At 39.7% G+C, this 27805-nt stretch overlaps 2 protein-coding genes across 4 annotated transcripts in view; one reads left to right on the forward strand and one right to left on the reverse strand.

Moving 5' to 3' along the window:
* Nucleotides 1-11045, reverse strand: part of arhgef25a (Rho guanine nucleotide exchange factor (GEF) 25a) — a 75575-nt gene extending 64530 nt beyond the window's left edge. For 2 of the 3 annotated variants that reach the window (XM_041798864.1, XM_041798863.1), the window contains exons 1-2: nucleotides 10217-11045; nucleotides 9056-9197 (exon numbers count right to left, since the gene is read on the reverse strand). In XM_041798864.1, coding sequence (XP_041654798.1) covers nucleotides 9056-9197; nucleotides 10217-10312 — 238 coding nt within the window. In that variant the 5' untranslated portion in view covers nucleotides 10313-11045. The remainder of the gene's footprint in view (nucleotides 1-9055; nucleotides 9198-10216) is intronic. The other variant, XM_041798865.1, reaches the window with a different exon arrangement.
* Nucleotides 11046-17652: 6607 nt separating this feature from the next.
* Nucleotides 17653-25837, forward strand: ankrd33aa (ankyrin repeat domain 33Aa). Its single transcript, XM_041799896.1, has 5 exons — nucleotides 17653-19063; nucleotides 20629-20919; nucleotides 21055-21184; nucleotides 21636-21776; nucleotides 23763-25837. Exons 2-5 carry the CDS (start codon nucleotides 20662-20664, stop codon nucleotides 24575-24577), a joined length of 1344 nt encoding a protein of 447 aa, XP_041655830.1. The 5' UTR covers nucleotides 17653-19063; nucleotides 20629-20661; the 3' UTR covers nucleotides 24578-25837.
* The last annotated feature ends 1968 nt before the right edge of the window (nucleotides 25838-27805 follow it).

The raw sequence follows: 27805 nt of genomic DNA on the forward strand, positions 1-27805 counted from the left end.
GTCAAATGTGGCAGCCTTTGGCATACTGCTATGACTTATCTGCCTTCCTTTGCACTTTCTTAAGGATGACCTCTAAATTACTACGCCAATAATTTTCTCGTTTTCAGTAAATTGTTTCAGTGCAGCATGTACATAAAAACACAGAAAAAAGAACACAGTGAGACAGCAATTATTATGTGAATCACAGCTACAATAGAAGAGTTCTGTGTGATGTGAGTGGTCTTGGGGTTGGAAAAGAAGAAAACAACAAAGAAGAAATAATTGTGGACTCAACCCAATGAAACAAGAAGAGGGCAATATTCACTATCCTTGAAATCAAACTGGAGCTACAAATATGGTGAAATTTCAAGAAAATCATCCCAATTAGCTAACTATGGTAGCATCACTTTATGTAAAATCCCCAAACAGGACAAAAGACTTTGTAGGGACTTGTGTAATTTCACTCTGGTAAATGGCAATGCAAAGATAGAGAGCCAATGCTATGACATTGTTTGGCAACAGGATGAACTTTGTTGATGTAAGGTCAGGGTCTCAAACTAGATGGACAACAAGAAACACATTCTGATGTGCAGCACTGAAGGGCCCTCGCACCCTGGTGCATGTCAGGGGTGTGATGCAACCATGGGTGTGTAGTAATAGTTACGGTGTTAGAGACCAAGTAGATGCTTCCAGGACTGTCGTTAAATTAAAAATAAAGAGCGTATTGCACTTTGTATATGATGTAGCACTGCCCGTCAACTGTAGGTGGCAGTATGTCTTACCAGGGTAGTGATATGTAGAAGTGTTCAGGCCAGGATTGATATGTTTTAATGTAAAATTCAAAAAGGTAGGACATTTTATGTTTGACGTGATTCTGGTTTCTTACAGCAAAACCATAAAATTAACCCTTCAATTTGCAGAGGGAAGACTTTAATCAAACATGAGACTTGAAGCAAATCCGATGCTTAATAAGAGAGTTGCACCAACCCTCTCTGAAACTGGCAAGATATCAAAATGCTGCCATCAGTAGTGAGGTGTCCTTCATGCCAGTGTTGTGGAAACATATCGAAGACTTCAGTTCAAAATCTGAGCTTTATAGTTTCCACACATTAAGAAGAAGGAATAAATGGCCCATTTGTGTCATTTCCTGTTGCTAGTAAGGGGCACTATGATGAGATGTTTGCATGTAGACATGTTTACTGTCATACTGTGTCTTGCCAGAAAAAATTAAAAAATCGATCCAAAAGTTATTATAGACTAAAGTCATTAAGCACCATAAAAAGGCATTATTTTGAAATTAGGGAGAAGCTGGTGGACTTCCTGTTTGGATTTTGTTATGGGCCCAGAGGCTTTTATGTAGGGCTCATGATGATCCTTATGTAGACCAAAAATCATCTGTCTGTGTATAAAGGTGTGCAGGGGCTGATTGTTTTAAGTGATTCCAACTTTGGGGCCAGACTGTGGTCCCATCCTGTGGCAGAAACTCAAGCTTTTAATAACTTTATATCCCTGACTTGTCTAGAATCAGCAAAAAAATCTGGGGTCAATCAGATGAAATCCTTTGGATAAGTTAGTTTAAATTTGCAACCTGTAAATGTCCAAATTAGGGCAGAATTTGTCATATGTCCTTTATAAATTTAAAAGACAGAATGTTATTTTTTTGTTCATCTTGACATAAATCGTATGTGCACCAATTTTCATAAGTGTAGCTAAAAGTATGTTGATGGGCACTGAAAAAAAGGAGGGCCATTTTGTGCTAGATAATTTATTATTATTATTATTATTATTATTATTATTAATATTATTATTATTATTATTACTATTATTTTACTGGGGTTATAGCATTTGTGCAATTTGTTGAGTTTTGGGACATGTTAAGGCCTCCAAATTAGCAATTTGTCTGCTGCAATAACAATAAAAGGAGAAAAATCCTTCCCTAATCCCTAATTATGTCCCACTACAAGAGCATTTATTCCCAACGTTCATATTAAGGCTGATATTTGAAGATGACTTAATTCATGTGATCTGACCCAACTTTAAGAAATCCACATAAAGCTAAAACTTAGGACCATGATTTTTTAAAAGGGATGTACAGAAAGCGTCTTATCTGCAGGCCATGTGTCAAAATCACTGTCCAGACTGCTCTTTGTCCAGTAGAGGAAAATAATATCAGATCATCTTCATCCTTTCATCCCTAAATCTCCCTGATTTGCTCATTCCTTTAAGAAACATGAAGTGGCCCCAGTCTGATGTGAGATGATAATGTTGTCTAAAGAGGCAGGATATCACATTCAAAAGGCATGCCAAAAGGCACAAAAAAGCAACAGAATGCAACACAATAATGACAGCTTTCTTGGCTATTTGTAATTTGACATATTCACAATATCAGCAAATGAGTTTTATAGACCATTCAGACTTCCAATCTGAAAACAATAAGAAGCATTACCACACACCAGTCGCAGCAGAAATCCACTCACCCCTGACATCAAAAATCAAATTTTACAAGAGGGCTGCAGGGACAGTCCAATGTAAAATTAGCCCATTTTTCAAACATGTAGCCCATCCTAACATCACAGGGGGGAGTTTGAGTGGTCCTGAGCATGAGTAAATCTCATATGATGCAACTTTAGGCTGATCTCTGCCCATTTAAGGTCACACACTTCCACACAAATACACACAATTTAGTTTAAGAGTCCTCTGGGAGTAAGGCTTCTGAATGACACATGCACTCAACCTCACATAAAACCCAGTATGGATAAGGCCCTGCATTTCCTCATCTTTACCTCTTTACTTGTGAATATATCAAAGAAGTCATTTCAATTATAAAAATGAGTTCCTGAGAACCAGACTTATTCATTAGACCATCCAGTCATGAGTGGGTTTTTTTGTAAAAAAAAGGACATAAAAAGGGCTTTACACGTTTTTCCAGGGTCTTCCCCTGTTTTTTAAAGAAACCTTTCCATTTTAAAATTCATTTTCTTGTGCAGTAACTATGATGAATAAGTGGTACACAGTATCATGTTTCATTAGTAATCCCTCACCATAAGCTCATAATGTGCATGAGTTTCAAGTTTCAAACAGTAACATTCAAAGCTAAATATTGACATGTGTATGTCGGTACAAATGAGTTATATGTGCATGCAGCTGTTTGTCATATACAACTCTGTTATTTTTACTGGTTCAGTGCAGTTTCCTGTTGCAGTGGCCTCATGCATCTTACCTCAAAAAAGACACACACAGAGAGTGGACACACATGGCCATCCATCACCGGTCAGAGTTACGAAAGAGACACTGTAGACACGGATTGTCAGGGGAGGGTGAGAGTGTGAGTTATGTGGCTGGGAGTCCAGGGAGCCAAGAAGGGGAAAAAAAAAAAGATCCGATTTGAGAGAAATATGAGCAGCAGCTCTGTGTACTCGGAGGGACAACAAGGTTTGAAATACCAATACTGCAGATGCTGCTTTAAGGACCAGATACAAACGGATCGAGGGGGGGAAAGGAGGAGGAAATGGAGAAAAAGAGAAGATGATCAGAGGATAAAGGAAGTCTAATGATGAAAACCTTTCACTGAGTTAAGAAACTGCAAGAATTGAGGATAAAGAATTTGGATTTGTGAAGGTCGGGACTGTCCTGGGAAGCTACAAGCAGGATTCTTACTCCTAACATGTAACAGATGTCCCCCATGAACCACAACTTTAAAGAAAGCAGGGGCCTCCTCTCATTCCCCATCTGACACACCAAGAGATGGAAACATCACTTTGACCCCTGCCAGTTTAACCATGGCTAAATGAGATCACATGTCTCCCGTTCAATATGTCTGATGGTTAACTTCAACCACTACTTTAATAATAAACCCATTTATTTGATATATTCAAGTGTGTTTCCTCCAGGCAAAATCCAGACTGTAAGTTTATAATAAAGATATACTCATAAAAAAGTGAATTTTAAGTTTCTGTGATCAGGTTCTTCACCAGCCAAAGCTTTAGGGGAGAATGGCACTGTTGAAGTGTTGTTTAATCTTAAAGAAAGTTTGCCAAAAGGCATGTGAGAGACTCAGTGGTCAAGTAGAAGACGGTTTTTTGGTCTGATGAGATCTGGTGATGGTACATTTTAGCCATCAGACAAGATGCTCTGTTTGGCGAGTACCAAACACTGCACATAACCACAAACACATCATCCCCACTATGAAGCACAGTGGCGGCAGTATTATGCTGTGGAGGTGCTTCTCAACAGCTGGCCCTGTATAGCTTGTAAAGGTAGAGGGTAAAATCAGATTTATTTCCCAGCATAACAATGACCCAAAGCATACAGCGAAAGCTACTCAGAAATGGCTCAGAGACAACAAGGTAAATGTTCTGGAGGGGCCAAATCAAAACCCAGACCTCAACCAAATAGAGAATTTGTGGCTGGACTTGAAAAGGGCTGTTCACATATGATCCCTGAGAAACCTTGCAGAGCTTGAGCACTACCTACTTTAAATGGCTGTGATTTCCACAAGTTCTTGTAATTTTTTATGACTAAGTCAAGTCTTCTTTCTAATGCAGATTTTGAGCCTTAACAGACCATACGCCCATGGCGGCCATGATTTTGTAACATCAAACTGAGGGTGGTAGACTCAAATGTTATCATGTCGCTCTGATATATTCCATAAATGTGTAGATTCTGACATATACTATTAGTATGATATCATCACTCAGCAATGGAATAGATTGATTGATTCTTCATAAAGACAACAGATACTAAAAATCCTGAGAGAGATCAGACTTCACGTCAGTTTAATTTATCTAACCTTTATATATCCTGGTTAGTAATTGAAATCTTTTTTTCAATGTTGACCTGATCAAGAATTAAACAAATCATCCATTAGCTACCATCAGCTAACATAAACAGTCAGACATGTCCTGGTTATTGTTAACTTTTGATAATAATGGAAAGGCTAGCACTCATAAAAGATATTGACCTTCTTTTTGAATGTATTTATGGAGGCAGGTTTTTTGGATGCATTTTCACTTACAATGCAACATCAATCATGCAGGTCAGTATGGTCATGTATGTCTGTGATCTCCTTCTTTCAGTCATTACCCAGGGTTCATGGTGAGGGTTGGGAAGGGAATCGACCAGTAGATCGACCAGTATATAAAAAAGCTTTGCTTTCTGGCTTAGCTCCCTTTTCACCACAATGGTCCAGCAAAACACCTGCAGTACTGGTGATGCTGCACCAATCTGCACTCCCTTTTACTCTCACTCATGAACAGGACCCCAAGATACTTGAACTCCTTCACCTGAGGCAGAGACTCCCCCCCCCCGAAGGGACCAATCCACTGTTTTCTGGCTGAGAACCATGCCATGGCCTCGGACTTGGAGGTGCTGACTCTCATCCCAACCACAGACTCAGCTGCAGACCGTCCCAGTGCCTACTGGAGGTCCCCAGCTGAGGAAGCCAACAGAACCACATCTTCTGCAAAAAACAGAGATGGAATTCTGAGGTCCCCGAACTGGTGAATCTCAGCTACACCTGGCGCCTTGGCACAAGGTTGCTGTTTGACTACCTCAATGACCTCTGCCAAGCAAACTGATGGTTCTTCCCTTAGATTATCAGACTCTGCCTACTTTAAGGCTTTTTAAAAACTCTTTTAACCTTTATTTTAATCAACTTTAAGGCTTCCTGGTTGATAAAATAAAGGTTGAGTTAAATAATAACTTTCCCCCACTAAATCCAGCCTTAAAATCATTTCCTTATAGATCATGTGATTATGATTCTCCAAAAGTATTTTTTTTTTCAGTCAGACAGTGAAGCCATAAAACTTCATATTCTATACTCTTTGTCCAGACCCTTTCCCTGCCTCAACAGAGCCTGTATCTTGTTGTTGTGGCTCAGATGTTTTTCTGCTTTGTGTTTCATTGATTTTTCCATCCAATTTCCCATCCGGAGGAAATTAGGCTATGCAAAAACAATTAAGCAAAGGAGCTTGTCTGGAACAAGAATAAACAATCTCCCATTTGGTCATCATCCTTCCACATGGTCCCCAATAATACATTTCTGTACATTTTTGCTTTTTCCAAGCTCTTATCTGTCGGCTAAAATAATATTTGGCAGCATTAACCTCCGCAGCACACTCCATCCAAGTACAAGCATTACAGATAAGCATCTCTGACAGCTTCCTATGGTCTCACTCACACAACTTATGTACGCCGTGTACTGTTCAGCACAACAGTAAGCAGTCCAACCACATGGTACACACCACCAAAACCCCCTTATGTACACACACACTTTAGCTTACCCAAACCGGGTCCCAGCTACAAAGCTCCTTTTGTTCCTTTTCACTCAAGGAAAATGGCAATGCACGCAAGCCTTCAGTGCAAAATCAGAAAGAGCGCAACCAATAGCTGCAGGGGCAGGAGGAACAGGGGGCAGCTGAACATGTTTTCTTGCCCCATCTGGAAAGTGTTTCATGTGTGTATGAATTCACACAAGACGCTTATTCTGTCTCACGTACTTGTCATGCTACATTACAGCAAAGCAATCAGCTGGGTGGAGGTAAATGGAAGTAAACTGCTTTCACTCAGGTGACTCCAATCTGGATGGTCTGATGTGTGACCGCAGCACTTAACAGTCTTGAATATTCACTGTAAGACAGCTTTGCTGCTTTATCCTTTAACCGTCACATCAATACCTGTTGGGTTTCTTCTATTGCATTTACAGTGCTTAACAAATTTATTAGACCACCCTAACCGCTATGCCGCTGTGCACTGATTACTGGTAGGTGGTTTGTACTTGTATAGTTAAACTGTTGCCTCTAGATTTGTATTTGTCTTAATCTGTATTTGTATTTGTGCACTTTGTCTAGTGTGTATGTTTGGCTATGCTGCATCCGAATTGCCCGTCGGGGACAATAAAGACTTACAAACAAACAAACAAACAAACCCTAACTAAAGTAAGATTTATGCCACAGCTGCCTTCAATTAACAGCATTGGTAATTACCAAAATCATTTATTATGTTTCTGCAATGGTTAATACACCAATATGTAGAAGCTCTTCAACCCAAATGATATTTTTAATGCTAAAATATAATTATTGTTATCCACGAATTTTCAAATGTACTGATTTTTTTTTTGATTATTATGTCAAATTATAGTTATTTACTTGCATTCCTGAACAGAAAAATGAGTTTAGTGGTTGAATGTTATGCTTGATTAATTTCTGACTTCTCAGGGAAGCCCAGCGAGCCGGCTCAAATTTGGTGAATTCAGTTTGAAATCCCTCATTCCTGTTCAAAATGGTAAAACGTGGAGAGCTCACTGAAAATGAAAGAGTCCGCATTAAAGCACTTCACAATGCTGGATGGTCTCTGAGACAAATATGACAGGTGGTCTAATAAATTTGTTAAGCACTGTATATAGTGTAAGACCACAAGAAGCTGCCTCTTAATCCTGTGCATCCTAACCACGCACGTCCCCCTCACTTATACAAAAAGTATTTCCAATAGTGAGACCACACCTGACATCCCTCACTATGTGGATATCATGTGTAACAGGGGCTTAAGTTGAGTTTTTTATGAGGTCTACTAGTTTGTGTCAATTTTGGCACTCTCTGTGGACAAAGCTATAAACAAATCCACAGCTGATTTTTGGGCTCTGCTTATTTGGGTGTCTGCCATAGCTGCAGTGGAAACTGTGGTATCCCTGCCGTCTGACAGAAGCAGAGATAGATGGATTAGAAATGCTGTACAGCTGCCGATAGAAGGACCTTAATCAAATCATCCCTAATTTAGATTAATAATTTGACAGCATCTGATCATCACAGACTAGTAGCCTTGGTAAATCCATTTTCGATATTTCGTTTGACTCCACCTGTGAGTTTTTATTTTTTATGCAGCTGGCCTGTAATAATTTTAAGCATCACAAATTCCATTATGCTTGCCAGTTAGTGGAACATAATGTGATTATTTCATAATTCATCTGAAGATAAACTATAAAATGTCACCATTGAAGAAAGGCTAAGATAATTACTCTTCTTCTGATCCACTTCTAAAGAAAATATCAGTCATCTGTGCAGTAAGTGATCTGTGAAAGGTGCCTGCTCTACTACAGGAGAACTCTGAACACGTAACGGACTCACTTTAATTTAGTAGGCGAAAATAAAGAAAATACAGAGAAATCATCAGGCAACTTAGGCTGGCCACACGCTAAATGATATTTACATCTTAAACCATTTTAAAAACGTGAGAGACTACTGACACAAGGACAACTTCAAACAATTGTTTATTTTATTATCCTCTGAGTGCCAACATTAGAAGACTCAGCCAGACTGTGAGTTCACTCAGACCACACACCTGCCAACCTTTTAGCGACCTCGCGTGATCAGGTGACTTCAGATGAAATACAAACATGGATGTCTATCGAGACCCTCGGCTTACTTGAAGGAAGGTACAGTTGTGTTTATGTTTGTGTGTGAAAGAAAGTCTACGTAACACCCGACTGGCAACGCAACCCGGTCTGCTTGCTCTTATTGCAGACAGCAGCAGCGGCAGCTCCTCAACTTCTGTTTTCTCCTTGGATCCATCTATCCTGTACCTCTAATCTTTTTGCTAATTATGCCCTGTATGTTATAAGTTCTTTTTTGCAAAATATTTCTCCCTACTTCATTACAACAGTCAAACGTTTTACTCATGCCATGAATTTTTTTTAAAAAGTCCTCAGCAGGACACATAACCTTCAGCAGTGATTTCAGAAAGCAAAGCTGTATGGACGCAGTCAAGATGCTTACTGTCTCTTTAGCTTTGTAACTCATAGAGGTATCCATATTAATTTTGTTCTGTTTTAAAGCCAGTTTCGGGCTCCCTTCAGGAGCTTTAAAGTGGTTAAGTGGTAAAGCAGGCTGTTTTGGATGTCACAGCACGGAAACCTGAGATGACTTACACAAAGAATCAAAGCAGACTCTGGAAGTTTGTTTTTTGGTCAGTCGCTAGGCTCTGACTGGTTTGGTGAGACCAGTGTTTGGACTAGCATTGTGAGGCGTTTGGGGTCACAAATTGCACAGTCACGCTGTGAGTGTGCAGCCCTTTCAGGTCTTACCTGTCCTCTCTCTCCGCTCTGGGTTCTCCACCGTCGCACTCGCTTGGTGCTCCCACTCTGGCCCCTCTGGCTCCCAGAGGCAACGCATGGGCCCCTTCTCCTCCTCGCTCGATGGGAGGTCCCCCTCGCCTCCGTCTGAGAGCTACAACACAGAGATGCCTTTGTCAGCGCTGGAGCCTTACTCTGATGAGGAAGTGATGGTAAGATTGTACAGAGTGCTTACGGTCAGAACCACAAAAACATCATACCAGTGGAGGTTTTTTCCACCATTCCCTGATGCTTTTTCATCCTGTTCTCCATTACACACAGAGGAAGAATGCAGAAGGAATCATCCAGGCCAACTTTTTGCCACAGAGCTAGGATAAGACGTGCCTCACTGTCAGCACTTTTCATCTATATTTAAAACCCAGCAGCACTGGAGTGGAGGTTAACGGAGGAAAGTAGTGTTATCAGCCGTTTGCAGGGATGCTGGGAGATTATGATCATTGTTATTTCGCCCGGGAGGAAATGATTTATCAAGATAAACCTATTTAGAAAGATAAAAGAAACCTGCTTGGCCATTTTAGAAACTGCTGACATCTACATGTTTGAATTTCCAGGTGCTGTGCTTACTAAATACTATTTTAACTTGTTACAATCTGATTTTGTAGACATAACTTCTGTATTGATATCCATATTGCCACAGATTCCATCCATACAAGCTGAAAATGCAACACTTTTACATATCATGTTATTTGACTTGCTCCAGAGTTCTTCCTGCAGACACTTGTGCATGCTAATATAAAAAAGAAAAAAGTAGAGAAGTACAGAGGATGAAGGAAAGGAAGGAAGTCAATGAATTGTCCCACTTGAAGTGGGGTATTGGACCAGCCTGCATGGGTTTGTTTATGGTCAGATGGTTTAATCACTGCCACTCTGCTTCCTGTTCCTCGGAAACATCCAAGATTCCTCACAAGCACTGAACAGAGACTTCAAATTCTTCCATTCCTCTCTCTCTTTTCTGTGCTCGTCTGGCTTGACCATTTTAGGTCCATGAGAGGGAGAAATATACTGGAGGTCATGCTCTCAAGGTGCTGAAAAATACCTCTGTTACTTCCTTTTTCTCTTATTCAATTTGATTTTTTTCCCCGCAGATAGCAGACAAACAGATCAACAACTCACCCATTGTTGATTAGGCATGGCCACAGAAGTCAGCATGTCAGCCATGGCTCCCAACATCTGGTCAGTGCGCCCCTGGTTCTTCTGTAGAGCCTTCATTCTCCCCAAAACCTTCTCCTCAGATTATCCTCCTCTGTTTTTGCAGCCTTTGTTTACCCAACTCTCATGCAATCTCTCTGTCCCCCGTGTCCTCTCCTTCCCTCTCCGTTGTTTGCCTGTTTTTCTGCTCCCTCAGCTCCTGTCTCGCAGCACACTGTGCCACAAATGGGAGCTGAGCCACCACAGCCCGCCTCGTCCTGCCCTGAGACACAGGAAACCTCATTCATATGAATAATTTGTCCTGGAAGAGGGAGAGGGCATGTTTCCGACCGGGCCAAGAACCCCAGAACCCTTCCTGTCTTGTCCAATTCTCACAAGTCTCAAAATTCAGAGAAAGACAAAGGATGCAGGTGTTTTTTAAGGCAAGGAAAAAAATTCCACCTGTTGCTTTCAGTCGAAGCTTCCTTGAAAAACAATTATCTTGGGCCTTCTTTTTCAGATTTAGTTCTTTGAGTAGTTCCTCTTTGACATCCCTCCAAATGAAGTATCCTAGACAGTATAGCAGTGCATCTCTAAGACGTTCTTCTCTCCTCCCATCTGAGTGTTCTAGACAGTCCACATCACCCTCCCTGAAATCCTCCTTTCTTCTCCTTCATTGGCTCTGGAGGATCACCACCCCCCTCCCCATCACATCTCCTTCCATCATCTTCTCTCTTCTGTCATTTCTTCCTCCACATGCACTTCTTTCCATCTCAACATTTCTACATCTCTCTATTTTTCTCTCTCTGGTCCGTCTTTGAACCGTCCTGGCACCCCGCGCTCTCTCTTTATCTCTACCCAAGTCTCAGGCAGTGACACATGGAGTGTGTGAACTGTTGAGCAGCGGGGCAGCCCCAAATAAGGTCTGAACACACAGCCCATGAAGCTCAACTATTTAAGAGACTGTCATCAATTGCAGACACATCTTACACAACCTCTTTAAAAGCTGAGACAGTGATTACTTAAACCTGTGCTGTTTAGTAGATAGACGTTAGCTTGCAACGTTGTTTACAGATGGATGCTACTCACCACTTAGAGTCATGGAAATAACGCGTGTCTGTGTGAGTGTTGCAAAAACTTTTCCATTATGGTTTGGAGCCAAACAGAACACTAAACCAACAAGATTGTTGGATCATCACCGTTACTATAGGAATTAATCTGTCTGGCTATAAACAGGTCACATTAAAATCACTTTAATGACTGCAGACTTTAAACCCCTAATGACCATATTATCCCACTGACAAATGCAACAACCGTTAAAGCTATTCATAAGCTAACATGCTGCATTAGGTACATTTTGTCTGCAAGGGAAACATACAAATCACACCTCCTGCAATGTTAGATCAGTCTTTTAAGGATTTTCCACACACGTGGACAAGCCAGGAACTGAGGAAACATAGCCATCTGGGGGGGGTGAAAGCCTGCGACCTGGTTCATTAAACATAGAGAGGCACAAGTAATAAGACGCACAGGAAAATTTGAGCGCTGTCTATACGTTATGTATGTTTTGTTTTCTATCCTTGAGGGATTTTCCTGAGAATTGGACACTTTGTCTGTATTTTTTCATGTATGTGTACTTGTCATGTTCTGTTATATGAAACAAAATGTTTAAAATAAATCTTTGATCTTGCTAAAGCAGGTCTGTTATCAAACAGGAAGTCAATTACCCTCAGGTAAATGGTGTATGGACTTGAGCTTGTATAGAGGGTATGCATGTGACGTCACAGGCAGGTAGCGAACGGTAAACCGAGTTATTCCAGCTGAAAAGTGCCGTCTTTTTAATAATTACACCTTGATGATGTTCACTGTGTCCAGTACAGTTCCTCGGCTGAATATATTTATAGAAATGTTTTGAGCCGTGGCAGTATGTTACTAAAAACACAAGATATATCAGTAGGTACAACAAGCTCTCAGACAGGGATGAATATTAGCTTAAGCTCACTCTGTTCTCCTTCCCCCTACTTTAAAGAAAAACTAAGACCTTAAATTTCAGCAACTACCATACAGATAAATAATATCTAAGATGCAAAGAAAACATAAATATTTTACAAGTCTTTCAAAAACGTGCTTTAAACTAAAAATGTTATTATCATTTATTTGGCAAACTGAAGCAACTAAATAATTTTTTCCACACATAATAACCCCAAAACTTAATATTTTGTATGGCCTCCTTTGGCCTTGATAACAGCTTGCATTCTTGCTGCGTTTTTGTTATGTGCTTTTCGACAGTCTCCTGTTATTGAGTTTTAAATAGTTTCTAGCAGTTGCTTTATGTGTGATCAATCTGTGAATCTACTAAATCCCAAATGTGTTCAACAGAATTCAAATCTGGCCTGTGACTTGGCCAGTCCAACAGTTCTGGTACTCCAGATTCCCTTTTTTTTGGTCAAATAGTGTCTGTACAGCTTTGAAGTATCCTTGGGGTCACTGATTTTTTGAATGAACTCACAATCAACCAGATTCAGTCCAGAGGGATTTCCATGACGCACTAAAATTGTATAGTAGACGTTTTTGTTCTGGCAATAACCAATGCTGTTAACTTACGGCAGCTGTGGCATAAACCTTACATTGAGTGGTGGTCTGATAAATTTGTTAAGCACAATTTGAAGAGTTTAAGTCTGGAATATTTCAGACTCAACTTTGAAATCAAACATGTTACAAACAAACTCCTCTGTATCAGCAGATTCAAAGCTCTTTCATTTAAGAAGTGCATCACAGATGTTTTGTAAACCACAAAGGTTTCATGGCAAGCCACCAGAGTTCAGGGCTGGCTTTCTGCGAGCCAGGGATGAAGGCGCAGCTTCTCCAGAGTTGGACACTGGTTAGTGTCTTTTGCTAAACAATGACTCAGCATGTCCTGGCAGTCTGGAGACAAATCTGCTCTCACAGATATTTTGCCATCAATAAATTGTGCCGTTTTAAATTGTTCCATGCCCCAGTGCATCAGTTAATCTGTGATAACCATATTTCATTTTTATTCTGAATAATAATCACTCCTATCAGAGTGACAAAATTAATATCATTCATAATGTTGTAGCACAATACAGTCTTTTTCAAGATCTAAACCCCTTTTATTAAAACGGAATTAACTTTTTTAAGGTAATAACAACAATGTGGGTGGACATATTAGACTAAACCATTTGGAAAGTAATATCAGAACACCAGAAAATAAAGTAGAAGAAATGTTTAAAAAAGAAACTGACAGCTGTAGAGGAAAAATAAACAAACAGTTGTGAAATTATGCAAAAAAGTGGCAATAACTGGCAACAGCGGATTAAAAGTGTTTTAAAAATTGGCAAAACTTAGTTTAAAGTGGCAAAAATTTGTGAAATTGGTTAAAACTTGCACAAAGCAGCAAAAGGGGTTAAAAGTGTCAGAAAATGGCAGGAATGGGTTAAAACTAGCCAAAAAAAAAAGGGGGAAAATGGGTTAAGACGAAAGCAGTGATGAAAATTGATTCAAAGTTAGATGCTGATTTGATTCCATTTGCAAACAGGAAAAAAAGAGGTGTGAAAGTAGTATTTCATTTAGCCTATTTCTGTTGGAGCTTAAATCATGTGGTTCCCAAGTATCAAAGGACTATCTAAAATCAGAGGGCAGATTTCCCAAAAAACACAACCTTCCCATTTTGGGTTTAACTGTTTGTTTTTGTTTTTTGGGGGGTTTGTTTTAGAATTGTATTTAGTCATTATCTTTATTTTCCTTTTGAGTTAAAACTACCATCACTCACATTAGTAAATGACAAAGTATATTTGAAGTCTCTGTTGCAGAGTCATAAGTGTGCGATAATACTGGCATTGCTGATTCAACACTAGATAGACATGCTGCATTTAAATGAAATTTATAGTAACAAAGTACAGGACCTTTTTATACTTTAGCACCACATGAAACTTGTAAATCAGGTCAGTTTTAAACAAACATGACTGATTTAAACTTGAATTTCAGGATCAGTTTGGACAGACAATTTCTCAGAGTTTTAACCTCCTGCACCCTGAGATTCTCATACTGCATTGTTTTGGTCACAGTTCATAACACAGTCCAGGCCATGGGTGTGTTTCTCCCAGCTATGGGGGAAGATGCTGACTATGCACTGCAATGTACCAGATTGGAATCTGACCAGGGATTGGAGCTGCATGTCTCCTTCCCCCATTCCCTATCATCTTTTCTAACACCACTGACTAATCTAGGAGTCTAGGAATATATAAGCAACTGATGTCTAAAAATGATGTGTAAAATACAAAAAAAGGTTAGATTTGATTTAAAAAAAAAAAAAAAATCGGAATCTATGTAAAAATAACTGACACAGTCTCAACAAGTTAAGAATTTCCTGATCTCTAGTGAAGGATCACCCAAAAGTTATTGTTGAATATGCCATCAAGGGGATCTTTTTATTGCAAAAATATAATAAAATAGGTACATTATATGCAATAATTAAGGACATTGTACACATAGTTTAGAAATGTGTTGAGAAAGCTGTTATTGATGTTAGCATTTTCACAAAATCTTCTTCATATTTCCCTAACCCAGGCTATTCCATGCAGGCCTCATTTTAAACCTCATAAGATGAAGGTCTGAATACTTCTGCTCTCATATATCATTCCTTAAATGTGCAGTATAACCTTTGCCTTATTTACCCACCCTTCAACTCTACAAAAATTTCCTCTCTCCATTGTAAGAAATTCTCCCAAAATCTCCTCCTTTCCTGGTATTAACATGTTTTTTTCCTTGCCGTTACCCAATCTCCAGGGCCTTTCTAGATGCTTGAAAACTCTAAGTGAAGGCAGGGAGAGGGAGGGGGCCTGTCTGATAGCCACAGAGAAGGAAATATTATGACAGATGCTCACAGAGTCAGAGCAAAGTGCCGGTAAGACTGGACCTGCAGAGACTGCCAGCAGTCTAATATTAGCCAAGCACACGGCTGCCTTTAGAAGCAGTCACTAAGCTGGCTAAACTTAGCTCATTGCTTCCCAAGCCTCTTTCCAAGTTTTTCTACTCTACCACTGACCTCTGCTGGGTACTCTGGTGTCTGGGGAGAAGCTAGGCTCCTTTTTGCACTGATGAGTGCATGTCTCTGTTAGGAATTTGTAGAAAAGGAGGAAAATAACCCTGACCCTAAAAGAAAAGTGTAAGAGGGGCGAGCCGGGACAAAATGTTCTGACATCAGATTAGTAATCATTTGTAAAAGTGCACGGATTCTCTTTGAGGAGCCTCAGGAAAAGACCCGGTAACACAAACCTTGTGTTAAAGCGTGCTGTGTTGTGCTGCCCCCATCTGGTAAAGTGGATCATTCTTGCATATCTAACAGGACAAAGCAGAAACCACACACAACACTACCCCACCCTGTTGTGCCAAACATACTTCCCTTTCCTCTAGATATCTTCCTGTCTGCTTTATTTCTGTTTGGGCCTTTTCTCAAGCGATAAATCTTTGCTACCAAACATTTCCTTTTTCTCCTTTTCCTGTGTTTATCAGTAAGAAGTCCCACCTCAGGCTGTTGTATCTAAACAGAGCACCTTTTCACTATTGGGCCAGGTTTATAAGAATGACGCTACAGGCCTGATCTGATGCTTCATAGCGTTGGTAAGTAATTGGCGGAGGGATTTGATGGGATATAGAGGGCTCTTGTTACTGGAGGTTTGGCCTGACAGTGTGAAATACATCGTTTTGATGGTTGAATCTTTAAGGGGGCTAATTAAAACATCAAGTTGCTTTCAAAGGGGGTCCAATTTTTAAAAGTAGCTTTGCTCAGTAAGTATGGACTCTATAGAAATGGAAAATTGATACCTAAGTCATTAAAACAGCAGCTGCATGGTGATGCAGTGGTTAGCATTGTCGCCACACACCTCGGTTCACATTCCAGTCAAGTGGATCCCAGTCCCAGTCTTTCTGTGTGGAGTTTGCATGTTCTTCTTGTGCATGTGTGGGTTCTCTGTGGGTACTCTGACAAGCTCATTAGGTTAAGTGGTTGCTCTAAATTGCTTGTAGGTGTCAGCCTAAGCGTGACAGGTTGTTTGAGATTGACAGGCGACCTGTCCAGGGTGTACCCCTCCTCTCTCCAAATGGCAGCTGGGATCAGCCCCAGCCCGCGCAACCCTAAACTGGATAAGCCCTGTAGATACTATACGGACTAATCCTTTAAACATGCTTGTGTTGAGTATTTGGTTATTTGCGCAGAGTGGAGAAGTTTCAGCACGGATGACCAAACATTATGTACCTCATAAAGAGGTTTACCCCTTTGCATTAAGTATTTTGGTAACACTTTATCTAAGTGGTTCCTAATTACCTAGTAATTAAATAGCAGTAAGTGCTGATTATGTGGTAATTTCTCAAGAACAAGGTGGTAACTACCTTTTAATAAGCTGGCATTTTACCCAGCCATAACTTAGAAATATGGTAATATCAAAAGGAAGTACTTAACCAGAAAAAATGTATTAAATATCAAGTAATTCCTTGTAATATTTTGTCAACACTCTGGTAGAGGAGAGAGTATTTCACCCTTACTCTAACCCTAAAATTCCTTGATTATTCATAAAGGACTCACTTTAATTTAGAGGGCATAAATACAAAAATACACAATATTATAAGGGTTAGGGTTAGAGCAGGGTTAGGGTAAAATACCACCTCATTACTAGAAAGCTGCAACAATAGTATGAGGGTTAGGGTGAGGGCTGGGGTTAGGGTCAAAGGGTTAGGGTAAAATACTACCTAATTACTAGAGAACTCCCACAATAATTCTCACAAGGAATTACTTGATAATTGATCATTATTACTAGGTAAATTCTTCCATAATATCACTGACTTATTACTTGGTAAAACTCTCTGGTTCTCTGTTAATTATGTGTTATTTTACCAAGTAATTTATTAGAAATAAGCCAATTGTTTTCCATATCAGTTGCTTGATAATTCCCAGATAATGTCATTATTTTGACCCACAAGACTAATGGAGTGCTTTCTGAATAAATGTCACTTAATAATTAGGTTTAGGGCAAAATATAACCTAATTACCAGAGAACTGCTCAAAATTAAAAGGAATTACTTGATAATAAAGTGTTATATAATAAAAACTCTCATTGCTGTCTTTTGACGGTCAGACATACCACACTCTGTATTGGATGGGTGCTTTGAGTCAAATTGTCTGACTCCTATCCAGCAACAGCATAAGCAGGAATCAGAGAAAATAATGTAGAAATAACCACTCTTGTCACTGATGCTCTCTTTTGCTTTGAAAGGTCAGTATCAGTGTTATTTAAGGTCTGTTCCATAACCAGGCACCCAATTTAGAGTGGATTTCTTTGGAAGCACTTTTCATTAAATTGATAATAGCTGTTTTAAATTCTAGTGTAAGTTTTTAACCTGTTTCATATGGATATGTGTTCAACTGTGAATTAGTATTGCTGATATTTGTTGTTTCTATCTACTGAAACTCCTGTCTGCATAACAAATGTACCTTTCTAGGTTCTAATACAACTACCTTGAGTTTTAAGGTGTTGCTAACATATGTCAATGAAATAGCTCAATAAGAAATGCTAATTTTAATCATAAACTCTCTGAACATTCTATTAATAGTCTCTTCTGAGCATTGCATCACCCAGTTTGATCACATGGGGGCAGTCTGCCTCACTTTAACACAAAGAAACTGTTGCATAACACATGGTACCTCCACATGCACGAAGTCAGATTGGCCTAACTCCAGCTGAATATCAGGGTTAATCTGTTTACATGCACCTTTGATACCACGTGAATGGGTCTGGGGTGCTATTAATAAACATGTTAACAAAATACTCCTGCACACATATGGGAGCCTTCAAGACATAAAGCTTGTAGTTACGAAATAGGGTTTACAATGAAATTAAAGTACTAAAAGTTTTATTCAAGCATCTTAAACTGGTTTCTAAATAATGTAGCAAAGTTTATTGTGGAAAAAAAATCCTGCTGAATATGTTCTGCAGATTTTTTTGAGAAAAGCAGGAAAACTTTGAGCATTGTCTTGTGGGCTTTTGATTTGATCGTGCAGATTTTGCAGATTAGTGGCTTCCTTGAACATCTAACGCAGAAGCTTTGTAGTGAGTTATGTTTAGCATTTGTGCCCAAACATCACAAATCACCCATGTGTTTCCATGCATGTCTGTGTGTGTCATCCCCGTCACGAGAATAATTATATCCACAGCCCCCTGGCTCGGAGTAACAGCAGGGTTAGTTTGTTGTCCTAGCAAATGGATTTCCATGGGAAAACAGACCCCAAGTCGCTGTCTCCCATCACAGACACACTGAAATTATTTCAGGCAGGGGGTCCTCGGCACTGCTCCACATTTAGGAGCCACAGCCTGTGTGATTCACTTAGTTGGAGAGGTTTTTTTTCTGACACAACAGACGGGCAGCAGAGAGCTGTGGATGGCCGGATTCTCAGAGAGAGAGAGATGAGAAAGAGAGAGCAGACTAACTCAACCGACTGTAAGAGGAGCAAGGTTGGCTGCTGTCTGTTTCTTTCTCTTAATCCTTAAATCTTCTATAATCAGGATGAGAGGAGCGAGAGCATGTTGCCTGACTTAGGACATCATAGTCTATGTTGGGACCTGGATGGATTGCTGCAACCTAACTGGCCAGATGGAGAGATGGAGGGAGGGGGGAAGGAATTCAGCTGGTGTCACTTTGGGAAACTTAAAGTTACTAGTTTCCAACAAGAGCCAACAGGAAGAGTGGAAGTCCAATATGAGGATGGTTTAACCCCAAGACCAAAAGAGGAGGACTAACTCTTGACTGGACTGTTTAAGGGTGAGGCTCTGGCTTTTACTATATCATTTAAGATTATTTTGGACCCTGCTTTTGCACAAATGCAAACTTTTTACATCTCCCTAACATAAAACAGAACTCTCATATTTGAGATTCAGAGGAAGAAGTTTAAACAGAATGCAAGCTGTTACTCAAGAAGGCCACAATGGCAAAGCAGCTTCCTTTGTCTTTGCAAAACAAAATAAAAAAGAGGAAGAGAGAGAAAAGTTTGTGCTATAATAATCTTCATTCTTCTGCATGACACAACACTGAAAAGGGAACATATATTTGCAGGATTAATGGAGTTGAGTAGCTCTATGTGTAGCTCTATGGCTCTATTGAGTAGCTAATTTAACAGAAGCTTACCCAAAAGATGCTTTAATCTAATTACTTTACATTAATATGCCTTTGTCAGCACATGTAAAGCTACTTTGTGCACAGATTTATCAATGAGAATTTGCTCAGAGGGGATGTGATGTGATGTGATGTATGCACAGTGAAGACTGTAACTTTTAAGTCTTTACTAGAAAGCAATCAAGCACCTTCTAACACACATTTAAGATCCTAGGAAATCAAAGCTGTCTCATCACAAAGTGCCATTTTCTTGTTTACATACATAACCGTCGTATAAATTGCCTGTGCGTGGTTTTATGGATTTAAAGCAGAAAATGTCTGGATTTTCCCATGTACTGAGGAGAAGTGTGACAGAGTTCAGACAACATAACAGATGCTGGCTTCCCCTTGCTTCCGGCACCATATGGCCTTTCTCAACCCAGTACACTCCTCCTACAACGCTTTCATTCATACAACTCTCACAGACTTAGCTCCTAGGGCTGCAGAGTAGTTTCACTCACTGAAACTATCATTTATTAGCAAACATATTTAAAGGTCTGGTTTGATTTTGCTGCATTTTTAACTAATAAAATGCTTTAATATGCTAAAAATATACATGTTTATTCTCTTCTTGACTCTAAAAATGGCTGAGCTTGTACATAAACATGGTTGGAAACATGTTATACAGTTAGCCTGCCTATTTTTTGAATCACAGACTTGCAGATCAGCTGCTCTGACAGGAGCGCTGAGGTGAGGTGAAGCTTCTTATCCTCTTCAGACACCTTCCTTATAGACAAGGACCTATCAGGACTCCAGCTCTATTTAACATGCCATCTTCAAAAGCTGTTCTGCTGGTAGTCTTGCAGATATACTTGAACCGGTCTAAGATGCTTATTTTTGGGAAAAATCAAGCATAATCCAAACAAGTTGACACTAATATTACACTAATTTGACACAAATATTTTCTCAGACTTACACCTTTCATATTAGGATAAGTAAACATTTTCTATGCCTCCCATGAAATTCTTGTTCTAAGAATTTTGGATGCTGCCAAAAGCACTAATGTGTAAGTCATTAGGGCTAGTCTTTACTTACTACAGGAAATGTAACAAGCACGATTTAATATAAATTAACAAATAGCTCAGATGACCAATAAGGCAGAGTATAAAGATTTGTGCATTGGATCTGTACATTTTTGCCCATAGATAAGGAAATTGAATGTTTTCTTACTCCAGATGTGGGTGTGATCCCAGGCAGAAGGGGGTCCAATGGCCACTGCAAATTACGACCCCCACCTGGGTGAAGGCCCGTCCGAGGACTCAGAGATCCTCCTGGATGATTCTGACTCAGGGAGCGTCCTTTCTGATGACTCAGTGCTTCCTGAATATGAAACCGATGAAAAGCATACAGAGCCGCCGAAAACACTCTACGAGGCTTGTGCAAGGAACGCCAGCGTATCCCTACAAAGGATCCTTGAGAGAGGAGTCACCAAGGAAGAGGCAACAGAGCTGGACATCAACGGCAGGGTGAGATGGAGTGCATTATCCTTCTTATGACACAGGGACACAACCTCAGAAATATCTAAAATAAAAAGAGAAGGACAAAAAAAGTTTCGATCAACCATAAGCTCATCAACATGTTTCTTTTTGTTTCTTCATCAGAATGGTCTGATGCTGGCTGTAGCTAAGGGCTTTGTAGACATTGTCACACAGCTGCACGTGTGTCCATACATTGACATCAACCACCAAGACAATGATGGCAACACTGCCCTTATGATTGCTGCCCAGGCAGGTATGGCTGATACCTTCTCATCTCTTTGACCTTTTAAAGCCCCATATTCTCCCACAGACACTCCGATCCACTCATCAGTCGATTCTGATGGTCCAGAAGTCTAAGCTGAAGCTCAGAAGCGACTGAGCCTTTCCAGCAGTAGCGCCAAAGCTCTGGAATTCTCTGCCTCCACATGTTCGTCTGTCTCCCATGCAGCCTGTTTTTAAATAAAACCTTACTGCACACTTATATTCCCTGTTTTAATGCTCTGTTTGAACAGTCCTAATGTTTGAACTTTTTATTGTCCAGTGTTTTTTTAATCTTTATTGTACACTTTGGTCCTCTTTTTATTGTTTTTAAATGAGCTTTCTAAATATATTTGGAGTGGATACACACAGAGTGAAACACTGAAATCTGTTCTAGAGACAATATTAATACACTAATACTAAAAAATTAATCTTCCTCAATCCAGGCTTCATCACCATTCTGAACTTCATCCTTAACTATTTTGCTGGTGTGGACACTGAGGTCAGGGATCCACGTGGCTTCACAGCTCTCATCAAGGCAGGCCTACAGGGCAGAGAAGAGTGTGTGGCGGCCCTGCTAATGCATGGTAATCAACATTTAAACACAATGCACATTTTTCAATCAATCAGTCTTGATTTGTATAGAGTTGCTGTGTTCATAAATGGCAGGTGAAAAAGTTATTTTATGCTCACAATAACCATGGTATCTCAAAACACTTTACAGAGAGGGCAGGTCTAGACCATAATATTACATTATTTTATTTATAAAGACCCTAAATTAATCCTCCATGAGTTTAGAGCTAAGTAACATTTAGCAAAATTATAGGGGCAAGGAGAAATTCCCCATCAATGGACAAAAAAACCTCAGAGGAGATTGAACAGTCAGCTGCCAAAACTGTTTGGATTGGAGGAAAATATCAAAGGGGGAAAGAGAGACAAGAGAAAAGAGAAAAGACCAAAAAAAGGGAGGGAAGACAAGATGGTCCAGCAGCGGACCGTTCATCACTGACAGCCACTTTCACAGACTGTTCATCTGTGACACTGTACATCTCAGAACAAAAATACACGCTGAAACTTTCAAATCAAAATTGGATTCAACTTCAGTTTAGGGTCAGGATAAGGGTTAAGGTAATGGTTAGGATAATGAAGGTTAAAGTTTAAAATTCTGACCTGCAAAACCTAATCACAAAACAACTAATAAAGCCAACTAAACAGTCTGCTTACACGAAAACAGCTTGAAAAAAAATGCAGTGCAGCAAACGTAGCTTATGTAGCTCCGTTGGCTGTGTAAGCTGTGTAGATAACAGTGCTACGTAGCTAAAGCTAAGCTCACAAAGCAGCCACGCAAGTTGCGTACATTATCCTATATCCAATATCTAAGTTAGCTTTGGCTACATTTGCTATGGCTCACATTGCTAAAGCTAAAATAGCTATAGATAATGGAGCTACATAGCTAAAGTTTAGCTCATAAAGAAGCTATGTAAGCTACATTAATACGTTATCTGTATAGCTACATTAGCTTTAGCTATGTTTGCAAAAGCTCAACTACATTGGCTTATATAGTAATGTTAATTGCGTAGCTAGCATAGCTATGTTAGCTTTAGCTAAAGCTTATGAAGCTAAAGCAGGCCATTGTTCGTTTAACTACTTCTAGGCAGGTCCATACACTACTTTTGCTCTCTCTTTTTATGAAATGTTTTTTAGTCTGTAATGTTTGCAATGTCATTACTTCATGAATGTAACTGGCAGACTTTGTTCATGAATAAAGTTGAATTTGTTTTTAAAAATCTAAAACCGTAAATATGTTGCACCGGCAAATTACACCACTTCCTTTCTGAGATGTCTCAGATAAACAGTCTATAAGAGTGGCCGTCAGAGATGAACGGTCTCTAGCCAGACCCTTGCAGATGATGCAGAAAGCGAGAAGAAAGAGATGCAGACAAAGAAAAGGGAGAAATAGAAGGCTGGAAAGCAAGCACGGCAACAACAATAAATAAGAGACAGATTTATGGCTTTTCTGGCCATATCCAACGTTAACTTATTTTCTTAATTTGTGAAGAAGCGGCAGTAACACGGATGTTTACTATAACTGGAACATTCTAATATTAGCATTTTGAACTAAGATGATTATGAAAAGGAGACGACAGAAACCCTTGATTTTAACATTTTTTAAGTCACATACATTTAATGCTGTAAGATAAAGGGGATCACTGGTATCTAAAACCCTTGCCTGACTTGGTTTATTTGTTTACCTATTTATTTATTTTACCAAACTGCAACCTTTATCCTTTTCCACCACACAGTAAAATGGCCAGGATTACTTCTGCTATGATATCGCCTACTCAACTGATTGTGCTCTTGACATAACTGTGATGCATGGTGGGAGAATTATTGAGCTGATTTCCTCTATTCTGTGGAATCCAGTACTAAACTAACGTGTGCATTCAATGCAGTCTAAAGTTTTTTACGACTTTTTTTTAACATATGATAACATGTTATCAAGATATTATTGCTTATGAAATGTCACTGTAATTGACTTCTCTGAATTCTGCTTTTTCCAACACTCCATGTAGGTGCTGATGTGAATGCAATGGACCTTGTTCAAGGCAGAGGTCTGAAGGATTGGGTCTTAAGGACAGGAAGGTTTGAGACTTTTGTGCGACTGCGGCGCCTTCAGGCTCACCCAGTCGCTGAGCAGTTCTGTGAGCAATATTTTCCAGAGTGGCCTGAGCTGAAGCAACTGGTAGCAAAGGCTACAGCTACCAAATCTGCCAGTCAGAAGCTGAGACAGCGCATTAAAGACAGCCTTACTTTTAATTTCCCTCATGACCCCGAGGACAACGGGGTGTTTGACCACATGGTACGGATGACCACCAGCATCCACAGCCCCCTAGTGTCCACTGGTTGCCGTCCCCTCTGTCCCGCCAGTCCCCCAGAGATTGGCAAGCGCCGGTATGCCATCCCTGAACTGGTTGAAAAGTACAGCATCAAGGATTTAGAGGAGGGTACAGTGTCCCACAGTAAAGGCTCAATCACCTCTGCTTCTCCTACTGCTGTTTCAGCCGCCTCTGTGTCTCTGACCTCCTGCTGCCAGGACTCAGAGCGCAGGGAGAGTGTGCCAGCAGGCGGCATGAGAAGCTACATTCCCCGCAACATGGCGCACAGGAACAGCATCTTCCCCTCCGGCTGTATTCCTAAGATTGAAGTGACAAAATCTGGAGAGCCTACTCCAAAGAAAGAGAAGAAGAAAAAGAGGCAGAGGGGCTACCTGGAGCCTCCTGTGTGGAAGTACAAGGAGGCCAAGGAGGAGAAAAAGAGGGAGAAGAAGCAGCAGCAGGAAAAGGAAAAAGAGGAGAAAAAATCTAAGGGGTCTAAAAGCTCAAAATGAGGCGTTATCTTCTCTCTCCTCAGGGAATTTCACTGTGATAATGTCATGCATGGGAGATGTGTTTATGATTGCAGACACTGTGGTTCCAGTTCTCACAGAAGTAAAAAGGAGCAGGGCAAAGCTTCTGAGATGAGCAAATCTAAACCTACTGATGGATTTGAACTTTGGCTTGGGCTGAACATGAGAACATGGGAGAAGTGTAGCGACTTCAAGGCTGAAACGATGTAAACCAAATGCTCTCTGTCTCTGAGCTGCACAATGACAATTTACATAGACATTACATTGACCTGATGTCTGATCTACACTAATATTTCAGTTTGAAAAAAAAAAAAACTGAACATTAATGAGACTTACTCTTCTGTGAATGATTCCAAGTAGGGTGACATCTTGTTATTCAACTTCAAGATAGCCAAAGCAATAGCAAATACTGTGTATTTTAGTTACCAAAAGAATGCATGTGTCATATTGAATGGAGGAAAACTGTCTAAACTATCAACTTTGTGTTTGTTTGTTTATAAGAAATGCTTTAGGAGACACTGGAGACTAACCAACCTCATAAGACTCTTGAACTCTTTAAAACGGGAGCAGCTGCAGAGTTGATATTGTTTTCTGACTGATCGACTAAAACCACTGAGCTAAACATCCAAGCTGCTATTTTATTTCAGTTATTATTTACTCTCAAAACCTACAGTCCTCCAAACACTAAGAGCCCAGCAAAGCTGAAGCTACTTTTAAGTTTACATCTCTTACCAGAGTCTAAAAAAAAAAATCGTTTGGTCAATTTTATAATATTTCAAGGCGAGTTTTATGTAGCACTTTTCATTCTTCTTTAAAGGTTATCCAGTCACTGTTAAATAATCTTTAGCATCCTTGGAGGCATGTCTCTTCAGATAAAATTGTTTCGCCATGACACGTGAATGTTTGCATTGAAGACATAGAAAAGGGGCCTGATTCATACCCTGAAACATTTTTTCTGATGGTGATAAAGACTCCCCACAAGTCGTTCGTCTATGGGTGCTATGTCCAATGCATGATGGGCTGCTACTACAGCATGTCAACTGCTGTTTTCATTCCTTACAAAACTACAGCAGATCTCTGTAGAGCTATGCACAGACAGGTAATACTTGTCTACCATGTTACTCAGGGAGTCTTCTCTCAATAATGTTGGGTGTTATGCCCTAAAAACAGAACACTACTCTAATTAGAAAAATATGCATTACCGTCTTCTATGTATCTAGATACTATGTATTCAATGACCTGGAGGACCATTTCTGTGGTTGTATATTTAAAGTGAAAGTAAGGTGATCGAGATGCTCAAATCTCCTATAACTCAACTGTGACAAAATGTGTGTTTATATAAAGCCTTTGTGAGTTTGAGAGTGAGTTTCCTTTGTTTCACTGATCTGCACTTTTTCCTCATTTTATGTGATCTAACAGTACAAAGGTACAGTTTGTTTATTTTGTGTAGCAGAGGACACTTAATTAGTCATTTAGTCAAAAACCTGCTGCAAATAAATTAAAATGATTTAACAGCTGAAACGAACAAACAGAATACAACCTGTGAAAAGAACAAACAGGGCAATGTCAAAAAGATGAAATGCCAGACAACATATGTGGCAGAAAAAAAATCTGCAATCAAAGTTATCATGACAGATGGCTTGATGCCTGTGAGGACGCTGTTCAGATGAAAATTATTTCAGTGAAAGAAAGAGAGAAAACTCATGCTATGATTTTATCAGATTCAGATTTTTTTTGACAAACTACTGTATATAATTCTGTGCTCTCAGAGAACATAAATCTGTCCTTTCAAAGCTGTTCAAGTTTTACTAAAACCCAGATCCAAAACTACACCCCCTACAGGCCTGGGGTTCTTCTATTGTGAAATCCATGCTGAGGTTTTCTGTTGCATTGAGAGTGGGCCGGCTGCAGACCATCATGGCTGCATGGCCAACAGATAGTTCATCTGAGACGCCGTGTATCTCAAAAACCAAGTGCTATGATCTGCTGGTACAATGTATTTCCAGTTTGAAATTTTTCTTTTAAATTTAACTTTATTCATAGACAAAGTCTGGCAGTTACATTCATGAAATAACCACATTACAGGGAAACATTTCATTAATAAAACAGAGAAAATGGTAAGAGGTCTTATCCAACATTAAATTATGTAAAGACCCATTTTAGAAGTAGTTACATGAACGCCAGCTTGCTTCAGGCTTCATAAGCTTTAGGTATTGTTAACATAGCCATGCTAGCCAATTAATATTAAGCCAATGTAGCCAAGTCAGCTTTGGCAATTCAAGCCATACCAAACATGGCTAAATAGAAAACATTTCTGCAATAAATAGCTGCTTTGTGAGTTTAACTTTAGCTGTTAGCTACATTAGCTACATAGCTACATTATCTATAACTAAGATATCTTAAGCAATGTGAGCTTTAGAAAACATAGCTAAAGCTAACGGAGCTACATGGATACCATTTATATATTGCTTACCTAGCTCGTTAATCTTGGCTCTTAGTTATGCTGGCTACATAGCTACATTAGTGCCAACTTAGCTTTCCGACGTGAGCTTAGAAAACTTAGCAAAAGCTAACATAGTTACATAGATAATGTATCTGCATAGCTTACATAGCAGTTTTGTGAGCTTAGCTTTAGCTATGTTTGCTATTAAACAACACATTGCTAATTAAGCTTTAGAATTCAGAGAGTTAGCAACATGAGCATTAGCAAATGAAGCCAAAGCTATCTAAGTCTAAATGTAACCGGTGGCAATATCTCTGCGTTGTGTTTATGGTGGATGGGAAGAGACTGCGACACTGGATCTCTGACTTCGACCACTTTTATTGGCTGGCAAACGATATAAAAAGACAGAAACTCCCATGAGCCACAGCCCGCTCCATATCCTCTCCCACTGGGAGTCATTTCAGAGGGCGTCATGGATAAAATATATTTACAAAACGAACAATGCGTACCTGGCAAACGATATAAAAAGACAGAAACTCCCATGAGCCACAGCCCGCTCCATATCCTACACATAACAGAAATACAGTACATGACAAAGTTTGACATAAGTGAACACAAGCTAACTGTGTACGCTGCGCACGTGAGCTAGCTTACCATGCGCAGCAAACAAACAAACATCAATAAAACTAAGGAGAGAAGAAACTTAAAGCAAATAAACGTGTTAACAAGTGGAAAAATAACTAAAGACATTATAAGAACTAAAACAT

Source organism: Cheilinus undulatus, linkage group 11 (assembly GCF_018320785.1).
Source record: "Cheilinus undulatus linkage group 11, ASM1832078v1, whole genome shotgun sequence".
NCBI classification, from domain to species: Eukaryota; Metazoa; Chordata; class Actinopteri; order Labriformes; family Labridae; genus Cheilinus; species Cheilinus undulatus.